At 38.7% G+C, this 23,752-nt stretch overlaps 1 protein-coding gene and 1 long non-coding RNA gene across 2 annotated transcripts in view; one reads left to right on the forward strand and one right to left on the reverse strand.

Moving 5' to 3' along the window:
- ZCCHC24 (zinc finger CCHC-type containing 24) overlaps positions 1-23,752 on the reverse strand; it is a 108,317-nt gene that overhangs the window by 74,295 nt on the left and 10,270 nt on the right. Inside the window, exon 2 of the mRNA XM_085064036.1 lies at positions 16,970-17,170. Within this exon, the coding sequence (XP_084920162.1) occupies positions 16,970-17,170 (201 nt within the window). The remainder of the gene's footprint in view (positions 1-16,969; positions 17,171-23,752) is intronic.
- LOC146435478 (uncharacterized) overlaps positions 20,844-23,752 on the forward strand; it is a 43,809-nt gene continuing 40,900 nt past the window's right edge. The window contains exons 1-2 of the long non-coding RNA XR_014852961.1: positions 20,844-20,888; positions 21,280-21,422. This is a non-coding gene — a long non-coding RNA (uncharacterized LOC146435478). The remainder of the gene's footprint in view (positions 20,889-21,279; positions 21,423-23,752) is intronic.

Below are 23,752 nucleotides of genomic sequence, written 5' to 3' on the forward strand. Positions count from 1 at the left end.
TCTCTGTCAAGAAGTTGATGAAAACACTAAAGCTAGAGCAGATATTCTGGCTTTAAATGGAGTTCTGCTTTAGTTTTTCTTTCTTTCCATTCTCTCATATTAAATTGGGACAGAGAAAAAGACATTTGAGGTGGTCAAAATGTGTACTCTGTCTCATTGTTTCTGCATGTGTTAATCCAATGCATACAGAGCTTCATCGCCCCCAGCATTTGAAATGCACTTGCCTGCCTCAAGAGAAGTTTCCATGTCAACTACTTACATGGGCAAAATTCTCTCAATTCATTGACTTGACTGTTTTTTTTCCAAAGTGCATTTGAGGAAAAAAATACTGCTGATTATCTGTCACGACTATTCCGCTTACTTCTATTTTATGGGACTGGTAGGGTGGTAGCTCTGAAGAAGCTACTTCCAGAAGTGGAAATTGCCTGCTGCAATGCATGCAACCCTAATTCTCTACATGACAGTGCACTGTGTTGTGGAAAGTGCAACTGTTTTAAGTACAGCCAGAGTTTAGGTCCAAGTGACTTCTAACATCCTATGAATCAGATATTTTAGCATCCACCTTGTCAGACTTTTGATCTCAGATGGCAAAAAGGTGGCTACCCCATCTTTCCACTCACTGAAAACATGTTCAGCGTAACTAATACTGAATTCAAAAGGCTCCCCAGATTCTGTCTTGTGTAGCTGATATGTAGCATGGGAGAGATTGAAGAAGACAGAGTTAGACACTTTTCACTGGTTTTCAGTGGCAGAGGTGATGAGATCTAAAAAGCAATGGTCACAAATCGAAATACCAGAAATTCCCTTTAAATATAAGAGCTGTTTTAGGGTGAGGGTGGCTGAGCATGGCCAAAGGGGTTGTGGTTTCTTTATCTCTGGAGATAGTCAGCACCTGAGTAGTATTGAGCAGGGGGTTGGATTAGCTGATCTTCCCAGATCCCTGCCAACCTCTGCAGGTTTGTTGCTTTTGTGATTTGATATTTCAGAGTCGTGGAAAGTTTCCTGTAACATACCTGTGTTTTGAAGTGTAACAGGGAGAAGAAAAGTGGTATTTATTATGAAGAGTGTGGAGAGGTTTGCAAACACCAAGGGTTTTTCAAATTTAGAAGTTTAATATGGATGTGCTGAGCACCTCATTTCTTGATTTATTTATGAATGCAAATGTACATTAGACTAGATTTTGAAGAGTACTGAGTGCATGACAATTTCTTCTTTAAATATCTACTGATCTTGAGTGAATTGTCTTCAGCTGTCTTCACTTTTTACAAAAATTTGAGCAAACATATTTCCTGGTCCCATATTACAATAAAAATGCTATTTTTGTTGTAAAGAACTGTATCATGTGAATTTAGTAACCAGCCAGAGTTAAGCAAAAAGCCTGGATGTCAGAATACTGGTAACCCAGCTGGAGGTTAAAACTGTACCAGACTGTTCAGATCCGACTAAAACCAGACTCCTTTCCCACAAATCATAAATGAAATTAAAATAGATATATTGTTCTATAGGCTAGATGTCTAGTTCTACCTTTATAAAGTGAGACTACATTAGCAGAAAAAGCTCAGCTTATATGTAGTGGTACACAAGTTCTCCAGTTCTGTATTCTGTAGGATGTTTATCTGATCAGTCTGCATAATTTTCTCCAACAGAAAACGAGGGAAACAGGTAGGGCTTGAAAGAAAAATCAGCTGACAGATGATCTGTCTTCTGGACATATACAGTATGATACTTTTCACAGTGTCCAAATTCAGTTATTTATCTCTACTTTAAGTAAGAAGGAATCGGGAATTTTTTTTAAGAATCAGTTTGAAATAAATCAACTTTACAAGGAGGCAGTGAATATTTACTGCTGGTTATTCAACTGCTGACTAAGTCTGACATGGAGTCTTACTAAAACCTAGTCTGGAATTTTTCAAGAACTTCAAATTGCTTTTTCATAGATCTGATTCTGTATATTTAACTAGTTATGCTCACTGCAGTTTGGCTATGTTCCTTGCTGTAACATAACCACCCAAGGTATGCTAAAATATCCAGAGAAGAAACCACTGTGTCTAAACTTGCAAGATGTGCTAAGCAGATAAACAACATCTTTTCTAGAGTGATTAATAAAATGGCAGTGATGAATGACATGACAGCCACTGGAGATTAAAAGAGAAAATAATAGAAAAAAGGTCGAGTTTGGAAAAGCTAGATAAGGCCTGTGTTTCTGAGAACTGTACACAAGGAATACAAGAGCTGTGCTTTCCATTCCCCATTACATCTGTTATGGTGTGCTAAATATCCATTCTTCAGCCTTAATTCTCTCACACCAATAGAAGGCACCTTGGAAAGGAGACTGAATGGGTCAAAATATTGATCTTAGATACTCTGGAAAATAAATGAGGGATTTAACTTTAGCAGCTGGATAAGGAGAAGAATTGATTGGGAAAGAATCTCAAGAATGGAGCTGAGATAAAGAGAAGGTATGACATGATGCAGAACGTGGGGTCAGCAGGGTCAGACCCTCTATATGTACTCTGATAATTCTGCTGGAGTGAGGCAACAGCCTGTTTCTAAAGGCTGACCATCCAGAGTTGCTTGTACCTCTCTTTAGTTCCTACTGAAACAAGTAGGTTTTCTACACAGACAGAGATGGGAGTTAAAGTCATTATTTAAGTAACCTTAGTGTGATGCTGTACAGTGCCCTCTGATTATTTTTCAACAGCTGGTAGTCTTCAGGCAACAGCTGTCTTCTCACTTCTCTCACTTCCCTGGCTCTTATCTCTACTAGCTTCTGCTTTTGGCCCTTATCAGACATCAAATGTATCAGGAGCTTGTAACAGAGAAGACTATGAGGCAGAAAGAAAAGACATGATAAGAAATGTTTATGAAGAGTGATGCTTTCATAAGATACAGCTCTTCCTCATGTAAAAGAATGGCAAGGTCCAAGGGATTGCACTGAGGTGGTTTGCATCGTTCATGGAAAGGATCATTTAGCCTGCCCCCCTCAAGAGCAGTGACTGATTACAGCTCTGCCACTGGTCCCCACTGTGGTTTCTGTGCACAGTCTTCCTGTTGAATCTCTGTGTACAACTACCAGAGGAACTGGTTAAAATAACACAGGCTCTAATGCAAAGTCTGCACACTGCACCCAACTCTTAACCATCTATCATCACAAGTTATGACCACTGTGAGCTGCAGTTCAGATAAGAGCAGCTCATGAATAATGAACAGCTTGATAACCTGGGCCAAATACATAGTAGTGAATGTGTACTTTGAAGTGTCTGTAGTTAGAGCAGTTCCCTCTGTAGGAGGCACAAATTTCAACAGCTCTGTTCAGTCTGACAGCAGAGAGCTCTGGAGCCTGTGCAGATGCAGAACTACTACTGAGCAGCATCCATGAGTAACTGCCAATTGACAGCTGCAAGATTTACCTCCATCATAATAGGTCTAATCACAGTGTTCCATGGAAAAGAGTGCAATACTGAAAGATGTGAAGCTGTGGCATTTAAAAATCCTAAATCCACAGATTGCATCTCAGCAAGTAGGGTTACAGAACTTTTGCATCAGAAATAGCCTAGTCAGTGGCCTGCAGCAGAGGCAGAACTTGCCCATGTCTGCAAGCACCATGGTCAGACAGATCAGGGAGAGGTGCAGCTGCTGGGAAGAGACTTCTGTCGACCACTCTTCTTTCAGTCAAAAATGAAACTTCTTGCAGTAAAGCAGCACTTTGTGACTTGGCTTTAGTCAAATATAGTTGAAATGAGGAAAGCCTGCAATGCCTCACATATGCCTATGGAAAGATGCCTCTTGGACTCAAAACAAATGCTGATGAATCCTACTGTTATTGGAAGTACAGAAGACACCACTTTTAATTATTTGTTATTAATTAATTATTTCATTATTCAGTAATTCTTCAGTAGCACCACAGATTTTGGGATATACTAGATCTGTTTAAGGCTCAGAGTAACTGATAACATAATCACTCAATTACTTCTAACTTTTCCACCAAGAATCTTGACTTACTATCAATTTTACCTTCAAACCATCCCCCTGCTGCCCTCTGCTCTCTGAAAACACACTGAAATCTAAAGTTTCAGACATTCTAGGAATCTTTCCTGATTCTTTTTTTTCCATTCTCTGAGAAACCCGATCCACCAGAAGGGTGGGAGAGCTTATTGTTTTTTCGTCTGACATCTGGATTTCATTAACATACTCATGCGTGCTGAATCAGGAATGGGAGCTCAGAAGAAAGCAGATGAGAGTTAAAATTACGTTAATGCTAAAATAAAATGCCCCCTTCTCTTCTCCAACTTTGCAAACAAACACAACATGTGAGTCATGTAAAGTCTCCGCATAAACACTACAGCCATATTAGCTGTACCCAGTAATACTGGATATATTGCACCTCAAGCAGCAATAGAGGAGAACATTGTATTATCTACTTATAGATGTCAATATGTAAAAAGAACCCAACAAAACCTTTCCAGTAGTTTCATGTTAATACCGCTACTTTGCAGGCTTGTAGTAAGTGTCTCTTGTATTCTATATTTAAAAAGTCAGTATAGTATGAAAGGAAATAATTTATCACAAACCAACCATAAAATTACAGTTGACTTGCTGCTTAGGAGACTTCTGTAAACAATAGCAGCAAGACAGACCACTTCTTTTAAGTTTAACAGGAGTGTTAGCAGTGGCTGAAAAGTCAGACTGTTACTAATCAGCATAGCTTTCACTGCAGAACAGCAGAAATAGTAATACAAGCTGTAACTTGGTGTCAGTGCTGTACACAGTGCTGTGCTAACAACCTCTGGATGACTGAGAGAGCTCATCTTATTTGCTAAGGCTGATAGTTGCTGGCAGACAATATCCACCTTCACAACCCACTTTACCCTTCTTCTCCCTCCCAGTGCAGAAGGACATCTGGCTCCCAGACCTCGAGTGCCATACTATCTAGTCGGACATGGGCTTCTATGGGCTCTAAGAGAATGAGGAGATTCAAAGTATCATTTGTTTCTGGGTCACACAGAGGGAAAGAGGGATCAAGAAGAAGCTTTTGGCCATGTTTTAGAACATCAGATGAGTCTAGGATAAGGAATCTAGCAAAATTACAAAACAGTAAAAAGCTGAGAGGGCAGTTTAATTACAGATACTGGAGAAAAGCTGAAAGAAAAAAAGCTGGAGAAAAACATGGAAGTCAAGCTTTGACACTCCCCTGCAAGTCATCTCAAGAATACTTCAAACAGCATGGAGAGAGATCTCTGTTCTCTCTTGAGGGCTTCACCTACACATTTGAGGACCACACGGTATCACATAGGATACAACTGTGTAATATACTTAAATTAGCCAAAAATTGATAGAAATTTTGAGTCACCAATGCAAAAATGACTAGCATGCTGTAAAACCGCAATCTGGTTAGTTTCATATGTGTAACAGCACACTATGCTACCTCAGGAGATATGGATACCACCTTTCCTGAGAAAGGTACATGGCTGTGGCAGGTGATATGCAGCTAACTATGTATTTCCCATCACACACCTCACGATAGGGATGAGGCCCTTTATACAAGTAATTATTTTCAAAGAAACTGGAAAATTCATGGGCTTGATTTGATTTTCCACTTTCTCGTGTTTTGTGCAAACACTTTGACTAGTGGCAAGTGCAGCACAAAAGCCATTGCAGCCATTTTGGTGCTGGTTTGTCCTCACATGAAGTGTACAAAGATTCTGGCCTGGAGACACCTGACATAACAGGAGGATTTTTGTCATGATTTTTGAGAAAACTTATGAAGACAGCAGTGAGGTTTTTGCTCTAATCTATTAAACCTCCTTAACTGGACTTCACCAAAATCTGTTTTAACTAGCAGAGCTTTAACTTGCTGTAAAATAAATAGAAAAATGAAGAAATACAAAATGCAGATCTAGAATGACTACTATTACATTTTGTGTTTTAAAACAATTTAAACCAAAGCCATCTTTCTACTTAAATGCTGAATCTCCTTTGATTTTCTAGGAAAGCCTTTTTGTTTGCCATTTATTTGAAAGAAGCCTTTCTCTTCCCCACTTTTTGCTCTCCTAATTTCTTCAACTGTGTAATCAGGAGTTTGGGTATAAGACAAACATAACTTCTATACAAAATCATCTCAGAATCGACCTCTGCTCTCATGAAGCCTTCTGAGGGTCTCCTTTCCTTAAACTACCCACATAGGACTGACAGGGCAGCATTTGGGAGGGCTGAGTGTGCACTTGGGCTGGGTGTTCTTGGTTGCCAGATGGTGTGGGCAGCCTGGCTCAGGTGCAAGTATTGATTTGCCTGGGCTGTTGCAGAGTTTTAACTATAGTTGCACACCTGCAATGTGGTTTCAAGTTAGAAATGGACTTGAAACCAGTATTTTGTATCTGCAACCTTTGAACCTGGGAAATGTTCAGGGTTAACTCTGAACTCATGTCCAAGATTATAGCTTGAGATGGTGTCAAAGACTAGCTGAAATGTGTTATTTCTCTGCAGAATGAAAAAATATTTATTTACAGGGCTCAATAATATGGAAGATCTCAAAAGGTGCTGGTGTACTATGCACATTTCTGCACAGTCAGGGAATGAGTTAGAAACAAAGAGCAGCAAGATTCTTGTGGAAAATCAGTCACAAATCTGAGGATAAACTAGTTACCAAGATTATGTCATTTCCAAAATGTTTCCTGTTGCTGCTAAAATCCCCAAATGTTTTAACTTATGTACCCGTATGTGGGCTTTATTGCTTTAGCTAATAATTTGGCACTGACCAAGCTCTGAAATAAAAGGCTTTTTCTCCGTTTTCTCTAATTACTATACAAACATTTTAGCTTTCCCGCCAATTGAAGGACCTTTGGAAGAAAATTGTCTTAAAACCTTTCTTCTCAATATTTTTCATCTTGAAAAAACAAGCTTCTACAAACCTGGGAAATGCCTCCTTAAATAACAAGCTTCTATCAGTAACATGACTGATCATTTGTAGTATGAAATATAACATGTTAAGGAATGAAGCTTACACTAAGTTTACCCCAAGCTTGATGGTAATGAGGTTGACATTCCCTGTATCACTATAGCACAGAGTTGTGTTCCTGATCCTTCTCTCCTGCTTCTGTCTCTCTCTTGGCCAGTCTGAAGGATATCTACAATCCTACCAGGCATAGATGACAATAGTTACCTGAGAAACTCTCTTCACATCTCACAGTAGACCTTTCTATAGCTATGAAAGGAGCCATATCCAATTACATAAGGCTCTTCTACATTTCTTGATAGAAGCTAGATACAGTAGAATACCACCAGTATTTGTGCTATACCAGGGAAATGAAATAGGAATTAACTTCCATTTAGAATCTTAATTTCTTGAGAGAATTGATACAATGGGAGGGACAGGCAGGACTGACTGGTACATACTGACAGCAGGAAAATGAGAGGGGCCCGCTGGCTTGGATTTGTGCCCTCACAATCTACTGACTGTCCTAAGACAACCAGGAAAGCAAGGAGGGGCTGAGCTGCCACTGTTGGCTGCTGCCAGCAGAAACTGCTGATCTGCCTTTAGCCATTTGCTCTTATTCACTGCTTTTGCTCTTTGCCAGCTTCCTCCTCTGTACAGTAATTTAAAGGGAAAAGGGACGGAGAGACAAGGCAGTTCACACCGCTGACAGTCACTTTCTCCTCAATAGCCAGAGTGTTTCCTATTTCCATGACACCATCCCAGCCTCTGCTCAGACCTTGAAGGCCCTCTGTAATTCAGCATGTGGTTTATCAGAAAATGTATTTCCATTTTTGAGAAACAGGGAAACAAGATTCTGTTAAAACCGGGAAAGAGACTTGAAATATTGATACATTTGGCAGATGTGAAAATTTTTATCATTTCAAACCAGAAACACCAAGATATAAATGTTCATTTTGGGTAAATCAAGCTTTTGAAACATTTCCAAACAAATTCTTGCAAAATACATTCAAACTATTGCAAAGTGAAAAGCATCCACTTCAGGTGCTTGCTTCAACTTTTGCTTTTTCAGCTGAATGGCTTGTTGAAACGTATTTTCCTAGAGACTATTCCGGGGGAAAAAAGTTATTTGATTCTTTTTTTAAAATATAGATTAAATGAAGCTACCTTTTTACAAAAAGTGTTTTTGCATTTGGACATTTTGACAGGTGGTATGTTTAGGGGGGCCTTTTTCTGTATTTGATATAATAAATGCCTGCTTGCTTCTACTTTTATGTTTTCACAGTACTGTATTTTGCAACAGTATTTTATTTAAAACCACAATGAGGAAGGATTATGGTAGATATTAGAGCTGGGAGACAGAGATCTTGAAAAACAGTGATCTCTTATTGCAGAGCATGAAAACTTAGTTTTCATAAATCACATTAGGATTAAATTTGATAGGGACATTGGGAAGTCACCAAGTCCAACCTCCTGCTGAAAGCAGGACCAACAGTGAGTTCAGGTTAGGTTTGTTATGACTTTGTCCTGTCACATCTTGAACGCTTCCAAGCATAAATAGAAATTCCACAACCTATATTTCACACTAAACCAACATACTTTTATGAAGTGAGAAAACATGATTCACTTAATTTTCCATTATTCGCTTCTTATCAGTGCGAATGAGGAGCTGATAAACCAGCGTGGTTTGGCCTGCTAGTTCTCTCTTTACCTTATCTATAAATCTGCTTGTGGAGGGCTGGAAACCAGACCTTACTTTCCCCCTGAAGAGGAATGCTCTCAGTACTAATTTCCAAGTTAAAGACCTAATTAAGGTTTATCAGGAGTTTTACTTCAAACTATGCAAATACCAAATTGTTAGTAAACAGAGTTCAGATTTAGACCAATGCAATAGCTATGTTCAGTCTACTTCAAAGGAGTTTATAAAAGTCTGTCAGTGACTTGCACAGGATTTGGATCTGATTTGTTGTGCATGGTTTTTAAATATAAATTATGCGTGTTTAAGACAGTGAATTGTAATATTAGCATACAGATATGCAATAGCAGAAACATAAGGCTAGTAGGTGCTTTGGGATGTTCTCCTCACTTGTGCCTGGACAGGATCACCAGTGCAAATCTTGATGTACGTTTATGTACACTATCCTGAAAGCCTTCCAATCATCAAGAGCCTTCCCAGGCACTCTACTTCAAGGCTTCACAGTTAGAGCAGCCTAGCTGAAGCCCAGTACTGGACTCATCAGCTGAGGATATAGAAAACAAACTGTGCCCTTCATGTGAGGCTTTCTACATATTTGTGAGTTTTTAATGTGACTTTATGTGGGAACAAACAACACTGGTTCTTCAATCTTTCAACATAAGTCATGTTTCAGGGACCCCAAATTTATTTTTCTCCTCTCCACTTTACCCTGAATTTCTGTGCCCAACCTGGAGCCAGATGAGGCTTTATCAGTGCTGAAACCTTATTCAGTTTAAAGGCAAGGTATCCTTATGGTTTTGCATTTAAACAGTATTCTTTTCCTGCTATCCACCTTGTTGCCAGTTGCCAGTTGGCTTGAAATTATCTAGATAGTGAAGATGCAAATAAGATTCAAATGTGAATAAAAAGTAGTTGGAAAACCTCAAAGAAATTAAATCACATTCTGTGGTGGATGACCCAACACCTGTCACACAGCCCATTGGTAATAATCACACAGGACCTGGGACTCCACTCCAAGGCCACTGCAAAGACCAAGCAAGCATTGCCCTCTTACAGTATTTGCCTTTATCACCTCTGTTTGCATTGTATTTCCCACAGGGATTAAAAAAAAATTGTTTGAACTTGTATTAGTATAGAAAGACTGAGCCGCAGTCGTAACAGCTTAGTCATGGGCCTGAAGGAGGAGTTTGGTTTTTGGCTGGTCTTCCAGACTTTTGGGAATGTAATGTGAAGTACTGTGCTAGACAGGAAAGGGACACAGACACAGTTTACTAGGTGTTTTCTGTTTTCCTTTTCACTATCTAACTGCTCTTACTTTGGTATGTTAGGGTTTGGATCTTCTTTTCAAGCACTCAGTTTATCACACAACTGGACATAAATGCCACATACTATAGACACAGCTTTAAAACAAGAACTTTGGGAACATGCTCTCAAAACAGAGCTCTTTGGATCCCCTCTACTCACGTACAGCTGCCTGAGTTATTTGCCTCTGATAAATGGTTTGAATCCATGATATGCACAGCTTATTGAGAATTTCCAAAACAGTGCAAAATGGGTATTTTTTGATCTTTTCGGACTCTTAAACAGTTTACATTTCTAGAGGTAAGATGGATATGACCAAATTATAGCCCATTATACTTTGGTTACAGGATTTCTGCAAGTCCTCACAATAAAACTAGAAATTATCTGTGAAAATATATTCAGCTAATCTCAGAAATGCTGAGAAAACTTGGCAGAGCTCAGTTCAAGCATATGAGAATAAAAAATAACAGCCTGCAATAAATTTTGTAGTATATTTGATATCGTGGAGTTGTCAAAGTGGCTCCATGTGAGAAAAAAAATTAAAAATCTTAGCCAAGTCCAAATAATGTACAATAATTTAATGCAGATTCTGAATCGAAAAATAGGAATAAATTAAAGTAGTATGTTGTGTATAAATAGGACTTTTGAGAGCCTCACATTCTTCCAGTATCTTGTAATATGGAATTTTAGTATTTACATAAGTATTTGCAGAATGAACACCTAAAAACTACAATTTCTTACTGAACTATATGTAGGTGAAGAAAAGTGCACTATACAAAATGGAGTAATGTATCTAGATGTATTTCAAAGCTAGAGAATGAAGGGACTGGATATATAGGGGTTTTTTTTCTGGAGTGCCACACATGGTTTGGAAACAATTATGTATAGCAGGCATTTAACACCTTTTTCCTCCTTGTAATTCAGGCTAACAGCTTCTCTCTCAGCACTCATCTTACTAACGTCAGTGCTACTGCACCAGATGTAAGTTTTGCTGTTGTTTCCTTTTATTATGTGTCCCATATTTGCATCTTTACCTCTGCAAGAAGAACACTAATTTTGGTGATTCAAATACTGCTTTATTCATATCAGGGATAACACTGTCAGGACTTTAGTAACTCTCTAGGCCAACAGAATTGGAGCATCAACAGGAGAGGCCTGTACAGCGCCAGATTAAATGCCAGCAAGTATACTATGATCAAAAAACTATCATGGAACCTGAAAAACTGAGCCCATAGAGTGTCAGATTCCTCCAAGAATGGGGAGATTAACCTCTCATCCTGGAACTGAGTAACAATAAGGATATTTCACTCAGTTCAATAGAAAAAAGACACATTTATCTGGAGGCCATCACACAATATCAAAAAACCTAGTGTAAAATGTAGCAGCTGTCAAAAACTCTTATTTTCAGACTGAATTTTAAGATTTTCTAAGGTCTGTTGTCATTGTTGAGCCACTAGCAGAGAAAAAGACCCAGATTCTCAGTGTGGCATAGAAAAGAGAGTTCTATTATTTTGATTCCAACTTATATAGACTTTTCAGAGGTCACCCAGATTGGTCAGTCAGAAACCTCCCCCTAGGCCTGACTGGCCAGGCCTGAACTGTCCAAATCTCAAGACACTGTTTTAATAACATCCAAACTTTATCTTTGTTTATAAAACACAGGAGAAAATTCTCATGGGAAAGACCTGTGCTAGCCACAGTCTGTGATCTCCTTTAATTCCAGAGCTTGTTGAAACATCTCTTTTACTTTAAAAGAAATATAAATTTCAAGAGGTTTGTGTTTGTTTTGCTTTGAAAAAAAAAATTTAAATATTTCTAAGCTAAAAGCAGAAAGGTAATTTTTTTTTCCATCTTTGTAGAGATGCTAGCTTGTTCCTCACTGCCATCTTAGCCAGCCTTTGGTACCTGAAGAAATCACAGCTGTGAATTCCTTGAATGTTATGCACCTCTGAGCTCTTGCACAACCAAAAGGCACAAGACAAATCAGATGAATGTTTCAGGCATGAGAGTTGCTCCGATCTTGCAGCCAAATAGCTGCCTGCTGAGCCAGCTCTACTGCCAAAGATCCACTATATCTGACCACAGGGAGGGACAGCTTCAGGGCAGCATGATCTGGCAGACCAAGCTATGGACTAAGAAGAAAGGACTAAGCTCAGCTTGACACTGATTTCTCCACATCCTGCACGAAACCACAAAAGCAAATCTATGCGAACTCAAGCAGCCACAGCAATTACCTACTGCTCCCATTGACTTGAATATGTGTTCTCAAGGCACTTCAGTTTTACAGGATTTGCTTCAAAGATCACTGTTGGCAGTGGAAAGACTCCCACTGTTGACCACATTAATATGCCATGCATTTCAGTCACAGATTTAAACATGCAGTGCAAAAAGAGACTAATAGTTTCCCATTACCTATATGTCTGCAATAGTATGTCTGCATTTCTGTGAACATGCACATGCATTTTCCTCTGTAAGTACAATGTAAAGTTAGGAAACACGCTGTGCAACATTTCCCTGTCTCCCAGAAACTGGGATAAATAGTGGCAGTGCACAGGAATTTGACTGCAGAGCAGTGGTTATTTGCCCATTTTATTTCCCCACCAAGTCACCATGAGGTAAGGGTTCCTTGCTTGTGCAGAAATTTACAGGAATTGTCAGAAAGCTTTTTTCAATTATCTTGGCACTGGCACAGTATTTGAGTACAGTTACGACAGAGACACCAGTAGATGGAACTGGTGCTTGGCAGAAACATCAGGTAGAGCAGTTTGAAAATTCTGAATACTGAGATGCTTTGCTGGAGCTCTGAACTTAGACTTCTGTTGCTGCCTTTTCTGCCCAAATTAACAACAGGAATGAGATAAGCAATAAATGACTTCTAGGATCTGTGTATTTACTCTTCCAAGAAGATTTTTGAAAAATGGCAGAGGTTCAATCACTCAGCAACATCTTAGAATGTGAACTAGGCATTTTATTTACAAATGTCCGTATAGACTGTATCTAACACCATACCCCATTACTCTATACTTTCTGCCTATTAAATTTATATGATAGGTCTGAGTTTAGGTTGATGACATCATGGAAGAGCAGTCATGTATATAACATTCTTACAATTGAAAGGAGCAAGATTCATAGCATTTTGTATAGGCCACACTTGATACAAAGGAACTCACTGTTTATATTTTGTAGGATTTAAAAAAAAACATACAGTGATAATGGGTGAAAAGAGACAATGTAACTTCTTTTAAAAGGTCTTCTAATAATTTCTACCCCTATATGAAAAAATAACATAAAGAACCATATATCTTTAATATTACTGGCCCAGAACTCATTGGGTTTTGTCCTGATAAGGCAAAAAACCCCCTGTTGTTACCATGCAAATGTACAGTATCTTTGAGTACACAAATAAGTATGCAAAGTTTTGACAGATCTAGATACATATATATTTATATGTCCTGCAATCAACCACTAGTAAACCAGATAGGAAAAGTACTCTCATTCCTTACCTTCCTTGCTATTTAAAGAGAAATATCTCGTTTATTTTTTATGGCACTGTCAATGATAATTTAAGAGCACTGCTATATTAAGAACACTGCTTTTAACCTTTATTCTCTACACATTTTTCAGTTCATTCACGTCAATGAGAATTCTGTATGTGCAACAACATCAGAGAGGTATGAGTAAGATGTTATTGTCTAAGCCACCGAAACTCACAAATTAGTTTTGGAAAAAATGTAAGTATGCTGTAAAGATGATACTAAAGATAAGTTCTGGGTTTTATATAGACATAATTATTGCAACAAACAGCTTTTTGCAAATGTCGGCAAATGGGAAATGATGAATCGCAGTCATAACATTGCTCTTATTTTTGGTAGCATCTTAAACAGGAAAAAACCACTTTCACTCTATATGACACAAACTACATGTTAAAATAATAGAAGTTTGATAAATTCCATTAAATTTTTTAAACAGATAATTGTGGACACAATATTAGACAAATTGCAGATACCTGAGGTACTTAAATACAAAAGTTAAAAATTTTTGTTTGTAATTATTTAACCTCCTGGAATATGATCATCCTTAAGATATAAATCTGAACTGATACATGCATTTTCATCAACTTTTACAACAACAGAGAAAGAACTTATCTTTTCAGTGGTAATAACTGGCAAAATTAAGAGAGGATATTAAGTCCTAAAGTTGTTACACAATTTCTTTGCTATGCAGGAAAAACTTCATAATGTGTTTCTTATTAGGCAGCTTCATAAAAACAAAAGAAAAATACTGTATGATTTACTGATATGCATTTTGTCCAGATCAGATTAACTTCTCTTTTCTCTATCCAGGTTTAAGTACTTCAAAAACACATAGCTACAGCCCTTTTTTTTTTATAGGATTTGCTAAACAACTTTTATTTTGGACAGCACTAGCAAAACTAAGCATCAAAACCTAAGATATTAAGCAGTGCATATAATGCTCAAATTAGGAAATCAGTTATTCTCAAAAGCAGTGGTAACAAATGGGGACTTTATGACAAAAGCCTGACCCTGCCATTGGTGCTGCCTTCTTGAGCACAGTGTTTTCAAGGTTTTGAACATAATTTGTGTACACAGGGTCACTCTGTTAAGAACTGTCCTCAAACTTAGATAACAGAAGGAAAGTGTGTATGTCTCTGTAAATGCTTAACTCTAAACCACGTGCTGATTAGACCATAAAGTACTTGCTTGTGTTAGAAGAACTCTCCAGTTAACCAGAATCAATTTCATATCAACTGTTCCTTAACATAAACAAACACGCACACACAGCAGAAGGCCCTGCCAAGCTCTGTTCTGGGATGCCACATGCACATGTAGTGATGCATGTGCAAGGAGATGAAAAGCACAGGAGCACAGCCATGAAAAGGACAGGGGAATAGAGGGTCTGTATATTTTTGTGAAGAGACTGAGAAAACCTGGCTTGGTTAGTCCTACAGACTGAATGCTGAGAGAGGATATGATTGCAGTCTATTAATATATCCTGAGATAAACACCAGGGAGGGATAAGAGCTATTTCAGTGGAGGACAATGTTGGCCGAAGAACAAATGACTATAAAGTGGCCATGAGTTACTCTCATCCCAGAAATTGGAGGATTTCTAGTTAGGAGACGACTGAGATCCTGAAGCAGCTTCCCACACCAGCAGCAGCAAGGTAAAATACTGAAATGCTTCGCAAGTAAAACACGATCACTTTCCAAAAGGGGCTATATGATATGGCTGCCTGTAACCATAGACTGCATGTGGTGAGCGAGCAGATGTTTCCCTGTCCTGTGGGCCTTTACTCATTTCTCCCGAGCTCGTAGGACAGTCACAGAGTATGCCAGTAGGAAGTCTTTCCATTTCCTGCTTCACAGAGAAATTGAAGACTTTACAAATGAAATCTGAAAAAAATTATACAGGATGTGCAATTTCAGAGAATTCCTACACAACCCTTAATTGTTGATATCTCCTGGATTTCTCTGTGTGTCTTCAATTTTCACTAATATGTTTAATCGCTAGTGCCTCAAGCCATAAAAATACCTATGAAATAAACGATGCATTACTGCTCCAATACTGACAAATTCACTTGGGACCATTTGCATGAGCTGCAGCTTGCACATACTGATTGTCAGGAGACCTGTTGCATTAATTTGGTTTCTCACACAGCGCAGCAAAGCACAGCCATCCACCCCCAGTCCAGCAGTTTGTCACTCTGACACATATTTAGTAGTTGGAGTTTCAATCCTCGTGTTAAGTAATGTTTGCTATTACCTGGTCCTATCTTTACATTTTTCTGTAACATGCTAAATTAGGTAAACACAGAACTATATAAACCAGAGTACTTTTGATCTCCTAGCAAAGAAAACTTCATAGCTTTCTCTTAAAGAAAATTCTTACTCAATCTATATCGAAAAAAGAACAAGTAAAAATATTTTCAAGTGCCACACCCAAGACTGCAAATGTACTTTAATTACAGAGCTTTCATTAGAATTAATGAAAGACATACAGCGAAAGTAATAGTTAGTCTATGCATAACAGCTTAAGGAATACACTCAGTTAAAGATCATCTGATGTTAGACTTGATTTCACACTGACATTGCTCTGCTGGCAGATGCTTTTCTGCCTGTGTTTTGGTTTATAAATGTATGACATCCTCAACAGCTAATTAACTGTAGTTAATTTTACGCAGATTAATTCTGCTGGAAGTCACACAATAAGAGGATAGGAGGTTAAAGTCATAATGAAATGGATGCTGGTAATGTCCACATCTGTGTTTTTAGAATATTGGCAGCATTTTAATTTCCTTGGGACTCCACATAGGATGTTGTTGAAATTGTGAAAGTTTAAGCCAGCAACACAACTGCATCCAGCTGAAACTTGAGAAAATTAAGAAACGTGGTATAGTGTGGCTTGGGAGCCTCAAGAAAAAATAATAATAAATTGCAGATTGGCAAGTAGTTTTAGTGCACAGTGGTTTATACCACTTTTTGAAGGAAATAAATATTGCCAGCTTTGTCACTCCAGAAAAGTTCTAGAAGTCAAAGACCATCACATTTTGCAAAGTATAGCAAGGCTCTTCTGTGAGACAAAAAAGATTTTGCAACCGAAATACCCAGAGCCTGTGTTACTGTAATACTGATTCACAGTCCTCTATGAATGTAACATCTTCTCCTTTAGCATATGTAACTTGTTATATTATTGTTAAGTGCCATTGCCAAACTGACTACACAGAGCTCTGCCTGATAGAAAATTAGAGAGTAACCATTTTCAAAGTTACCAGACTACATGCTTGTGTGCCCAGATTAATGTCCTCTGTAATACTCATGAGGCAAATAAAACATTGTACTTTTTCCATCGGCATTGTGATAAAGAATAGATTAAAAGAACACATGGCTAGCTTGGCACTTTGTCTAGATACTTCTTCAGTGTTACTCACTCGAAAGTATTTTAGTCAAATTCTGCGTTGCTTAATCGAGGAATGGGAAAAATTTTGATGAAGATTTTCTCAGAATATTATATATTCCTTACCTGGGGGCAGTCTTTGATGTAGTGTCCCTTGTTAAAGCAGAGATGGCACAGGTAGTTAGGAGGTGGCCTCTTGCTGGGTTTTCTGGCTTCTGAAGAAAGGGATAGGTCAGAGAAATGCTCAGTGAGGGAGCTTAACCCATCCACAATGTTATTAAGAGAGCCATAAGGTGATGCACTCTTGTAGAGACTGCTGCTCAGAGCCTGCAAAAGAAAACAGCTAAGTCACATGCAACATAGTACGGTATTAAGGATTGTTCTGAATACGGGATGGATAAAAATTGCAGGGAAAAAAAGTGATTTATTTTTTCCTTAGGAACACAGCTGCATATTTGAAGGGAGCAATATTCAGGCTATTAATAAAGATGTTTCATGAAGGCAGTGCAATGGAGCTGGTCCCCCCACTGCTGAGGAAACTATTGAGCTTGCCATGGTTCTCTCAGTCCAACCTTTCCACAAAGCAATGATTGCTTTCTTGTGTTTGACCATAATGCATTCATAGTACAGCTAGATTATGCAGGCAAAAAGCTGAAAGAACAACTCACAAAACAGAACCCCTTTGTGTCCAGAACTACTTACACAAAGGATATTGAAGTCAGGGAAAGGAAAAGAAAGCCAAGAAAAATGCAAAGTAACTTTTAATTTCCAATCTGGTTAATCAGACAGCCAATACAGAGTCCCATGTTCAAATAATAACAAGAAGCATTAAGATCTACATCTGGTTTGGATTTTCTATGGGGGAGCCTGCTGTGATTTAAACATTTCCTGATAAACAGTAAATAGTTAGGTTTTCTACTTCACCTCAATAGGATCTTCACTCTCTCAATTTGCAAATCAAAATCAGTAGCTCCTAATTTGCTATTCAGTAGTTTTAGAACAGCAGGAAACCCATCAACACCTAAATAGGTATTCTCCCTAATGGAGATAACAAGGATTAATTTGGCTTCAACCTTTTGACATTCAAAAGAAACTTCGTAGTGGAGTTTAAAAAGTAAATAAAAACTCGTAAAAAATTAACATAATAATGAATCGCTATAGAAACAGGACCAACTATTGACTGTCCTTTCCATCCTCACATGATGGGACCCATTTCACATGGTGTTTCCACCTTAGCTCTGCAATGCTATGCTCATGTAATTCTCCTGGCATCAGAGAATTACTGATGGCTTATGGGAAAATGAGGTAAGAAGAGATCCAATCTGTGCCTCTGTGCTTTAATTCTATTGAATTCAAATATTTCAATAGAGACCTTATACATGTTTTCATATGTTTATACATGTTATGTATGTTTTGAAGACATTTACTGCAATTCATTTAGAGTGTGTGAAATAATTCTGAAATTGAAGTGAAATTTATTTCAGAGATCTCAAACATTCAGGATGTCAGCACAGGGAGTGTTTTCTGGGTGACAATCACATACCAAAAAAGTCATATTGAAGCTCTAGGCACAAGTACTTGGGTGAGTCACAACTATCCCTGAGTCCCATCCCACCACAGATGGTGTACACTGTGCAGAAAAATTCAGCCTAATAATCTGCTTTGCCCACTTGCACTATAGTCAAACACAACATGCTGAGCTCCACTGACCCCTTTTGCAAAGCTGAAGCTGGTGCACAGCAGCAGGATCAATTCAAGGGGCCCCAGAGTTGAATCTGATCTCACAGGGGATTTCACATACATCCTGGCACTTAAACATCCTGTGTAGCATAGCTCTGTGCTGGTGCAAGATAATGTAGCTGAGAGGAGAATCAGCCACTTTTTTTCAGAGGTTAAAGCCAATGATTTTAAAAGGAAAAGATATTTCAAAAAGTAATAAAAAGATTTTAGCTGCTTTAGCCATCAAGCAACCAAAGACACCTCCAATGGTCACTGGAATTTATTTTCTAGGATTTATTGGATGCTATTGAAATGAGAAATTCTTGGCAACACATTTTTAAAAGGAAGGGGAAGTGCTGTGGATGCCAAAACAGTATTAATTAAGGGTCTTCAAGAAGTTCTTGTCTCCCTATGAGCCACTTTCTCTTATATACACTTGGAAAAATATAAAAGTCTTTCTTTTTACGAGATCCTCTTGCCAAGAGATTCTTAACGTACTTCACCTGCATTACACCCATCAGTAACTTTGCAAATTCCTTATTATCTGATTTTATAGAAGGGTGAAAGTATGGACACAGAATGTGTGAAGTCACAAATTCTTTACCTATTGCCAGAATCTGGAATATCTTTTGGGGATGTAGAATAACTCCTGCCCATCAGGAGGCTGCTATTTTTGCCCCCAGGGCCAACTCAGTAACAAACCAAAACATATCTATCTGCTGCCTACAGTGGGCTTTGAATTGGATATATGGCACGCAGTCGTGAGAGTTTTCTTTCCTACACATCCTTTACACTGAGCTATTGCCCTCATTAAAATGGAGCAATGTGGAACCACAGCTGGATATTATGTAACTCACTCCTCCACCAACCCTTCCTGGCACCTTTCAGGACAACACTGAAAAACAAGGTGGCTCACTCTGGCAGCAACTTCCACAAACTTTTGTTTCAACCGTGGCAGCCAGAAGCTGTGTCAAAGGTTAGTATCCCATCGGACTGTGTGCTGCACTGGCACTAAATCATAACCTTAGCAGCCACCTGTGGTTCTGTGGCCCAAGTGTGGCACAGGGCTCTAAAAGCGTCCACCCGGTTCAGCTGGCAGGGCATTTGTGCAATACATGCCACAGCTGGACACAGCAAAACATCCAGTCTACACACAGCACCGTGAAACACTTCCCTATAATCATCTTGAGGCCCAGAGTTTAAAAAAGGAAGAAACAAATATAACATCCCAGAAGATGACAGTAAAGGAGAAAATGGACATTGCTGATGTCATTGGTACTTTAAAGAACAATGCATTCCTTTGGAAATGCCTAGACGATCTCAAGATGCAGCTGATCCCTCTGGGTATAGCCAGGTGAACCAATTCAGCAGTTCCTGCCAATCTGACCTGGAAAATGGTCTTAAATCTGTTTGACTTCGAGTCAATGTGAAAAACACATCAACCTGGCACTTGAAAGTTGCTATAAAGAGCACCAGCACAAATGGTGCTACATCCTCTTTCTAGCTCTGGCAATCTCCAGTTCTTCAGAAGGAGATGAGGAAATAAGCCATTCCCAAAAGCCAAGTTATATAATAAGGTTGGTAATGGGAAAGTTCATCCTGGCCCCTGGAATCAAACAGTGAAAGCTTAGGGCTTGTAATGAATATGATGAAATGGTGATTGACTCCATTTTGTCATTGTAAAAGACAAGGGGTGAATGAATATTGCTGAGATACATAAAACAGTTTTGGTTGGTTTGTTTTTTTTTTCTTTCTGGGACACTCAATTGAGCAGAACAGCAATTCAGCCCTTACTAAGTGTTTGCACTCCTGCAAAGGGGATTTTAAGAAGGGTTTTGAATAAAAACTTTGAATGAACTTCACACCAAAAGGGGATGTCTGGAGGGGGTGATTAGAGTGCTAGGGAGAATGTTGATGGTCTTGGTCAGAAATAGAGAGGAAGAAAGAAATGCATTCTGACTCACTCTGGCCTCAAGTGTATTAGTACTCATCTGGGAGGTGGCAGGGAGACTGCTCCTCTCATGAATTCCACCAAAAACAGTGACTGTTCTGTGTTCACAATGCACCACTAGGAAAGCCAACCTATTTCTTTAAAAGGTAGACAATAGTACCTCTGAAATAGTCTCAGTTCGAGCTCAAACAGGATATAATGATTTGGCAGTGAAAGGGTTAATACTCTAAAGGCGCCGAAAGACCACACCGCATGTCCTAATTACAAGGCTCATCAGCCCAGCTGCAATGAATTCGGGATTTCCTTATCTTGCCTTAGTGGGGGGATGGTGGTAAAACTTAGAAACTGCCTCGATGGGAGGTTCAAGCTGATAATGTAAGTTTGTCTGTTTGTTTTTTTCCTTCCTATCAAACTTACTGATTTAATTGAACCAAACTGAAAATCCTATGTTGTATTTTCCAAAGGTAACGTCTCTGCTGGCTAGATCTTTAAACTGTGTCTGTTGGTGATGTTGGGAAGCAAAATTTCCTTTGTTTTTTGTTTGCTCACTGTTTCCAGTTAAAGGGCATGTAATCTGTAAGGTTGCAGTGTGCTCCTTTGTGCAAGAGGCAGCTATTGTCTTCTATAGTTTCCTCACTCTGATTTCCAGTTAGGTAACATACGTGAGTGACTCAAGAGTTCCAGTATCTAATTCACCTCTAAGAAATTCTTAGTTAAGTGAATGATTGGCAAATGCTCTTGATTCCCTTGGCTTTCTGCCTTTCAGAAACATTTTGAGATTGATGTGTCAAGAGGCAGAAAAGGAAACACCAAAACACTGGCTTTGTCTCTTCAACTTCTTTTTTTACCAATGGTATAATGTTGAAAAAAAGATAACTGTTGGGAATATGCAATGAAACATTTAAGCAAGTAAGTGGTAAATCTTACTTTCCAAATTTCCCTTTGGTATGTATGGCTACTGCTTTACCTGTAAAGGTATTTTTTTTTAACAGGGACCAGAAAGCACAGAGAGCACAAGAGCCTCTCAATTATCACATTTAATTCTGAGCATCTACCAGACCAGCTGTTGTTAATAAGCAATGGCAACCTGTCTATGTGAGAATGGTATCTTCTTATTAGGATTTAAGAAGCAAAGCTTTTAGGTATGGACTGGAAAAGCAGAGGCATATCTGGAAAAACCAATTTCTGCCTCAAGTTCAGTTTGTGGCTGCTGGACACTTACAGCAGTGATAAAGGGATACATATCCACCAGTTCCCTGAAGCTAGAATGACTTGTGCTGGTTGATGGGGGCTGTATGTGGCCAGTACATCTGTTTGATGCTCTAGAAGTTAGTATGATTTGTACTCATGGCTCTCTCCACATGTATTGTAATTGCACATACTGAAGTGAGGTCCTGTAACACTTCAATATTCCTAAAACCTACTCTAGTCATCAATGCTTCCACAACATGAAATAGTCTGTAATTGAAAAACTATGAGCAAAGGAGTTTTGATTACTTATTTTTGCTTTAGCATGCTGCTGACCTCATAAAGCAAACAAAAATAAAGCAGTCTTAACAGACAGAGTTAAGTTTAAGTCAACAGATGCTATAGCTGTTTGAAGTTTCTAGGAAAAGGGAGTTGGGTTGCCCTCTCATCAGTGTGGAAAAGGTAAGGTTTCCATATACTGTAAATTTTAAATGTTTTCCTGCCTGTATGATGGTAACTAGACTAGCTATGTGAATTATTAGCCCTGAACCGAAATAGCAAAAGGTGCTAAAGTTATCAGCTTGGATTTTCACAAAGATAAGAACTCAGTGGTCCCCATGCTGTGTCATGGATAAAACTGTGAGATAGACAAGTCATTGCCCTCACTCAGTTGCTATTTTTGTGTTGAGAGGATAGGGAAATCTGAGCTACCCAAACAGTAATTCAGTGGCTTGTATGTGTAATATACAAAACCTGAGGGCCTATAGCTGCCTTCTTTGCTAGTGTCCTATGGCTTGCTTTTGATGTGGGCTTTATCTGCAGTGCCATGCAATATGTGTGAAAGTGCAACAGTTGCACCAGAAGAGAACCACGTTTGGAGAAGGGCACTTAAAATCTGTGACTTCTCTGTGTTTCAGCTCTTTGTAAGTGGTCAAAACAGGTCCCTGTTTTTGTCCCCAAAGAAAACATCCAATGCAAAATCATATAATAGAATCATGGAATTGTTTAGATTGGAAAAGACCTTTAAGATCATCATCAATGTTTATGGCCAACCCCAAAGCCTTCTGAAAACAGAAGGATTAAATTAAAACACTGTAATAAATTTAGTTGTATTAATTTGAGCCAGAAGAAATAGAGAAGTTTAATTACCAAGGCTGAACTGGAAAACCTCAAAAACTGCTCCTGTATGGCTTGTGTCTGCTTTAGCTCCTCTGATAAATTGGATATTTTTACAAAAAAACAGCTTATGAGTTTGTTCAGTTACATTTTATCACTGGAAAACTGAAAGCCAAGCTCATCACTCAGTGAGTAAAATGTTTACCTAGAGGAAGGAAAAAAAAAGGACTTGAGTCTCTGTTTTCTTCTGAAGTCAACTTTTATGTCAGCTGTCAAAAAATCTGGTCTTTGGCCTGACTTTAGTAAAATCTGAATTACTCAAGTTCTCATATAAAAGCACAGATAAATGTAGATTAGCCAAGTAAAACTTAATGCATTCCTGGCTAGTTAGACTAGCCAAGTATACCTTAGTTCATCCTTCTTCTGTGGTGGGTTTTAGAAAAATACATGTTTATGTTAAACTGCTAACACTAATGCCTACTTCTAAATATTTTCAGATAGATGGCACTTAACAACAGTATCTTAAGAGGACAACTAGGAATGCAATGTGACCTGTGAGTGGTTGTGAAGCGAGTCATTGAAGGGTGATGAATCTTTAATCCAGCAGATAGATCTCTCTAATCTAGTTATTCCAAATCTGACAGCTCAGCTGGCTGTGGCTTCTCAGGTTGTAATTGCTGGGACTCTGCAGAAGAGCAAGTGGGTGCAACACGCTCCTCTGTGCATGACTGGTGTGTACCTTCAATTCAAAGCAAGGCTGGAGAGCAACATCGGCCACCAACTTGCCTTGCTTTAGATCTGCTGGTATTTAAACTTGGATCCAAAGCTTTCAACGAGTTTCATAGATCTTCAGATCTTATAAAAGTCCCACTCCCTGTGTACTATATAGTGGTAAAGTTACGTTGGCAGCTCAGGAATTTCTCAGTCACCACCTC

The sequence above is a fragment of the Lichenostomus cassidix genome, chromosome 6, assembly GCF_008360975.1.
Source record: "Lichenostomus cassidix isolate B80296 chromosome 6, HeHo_3.0, whole genome shotgun sequence".
Lineage (NCBI taxonomy): Eukaryota > Metazoa > Chordata > Aves > Passeriformes > Meliphagidae > Lichenostomus > Lichenostomus cassidix.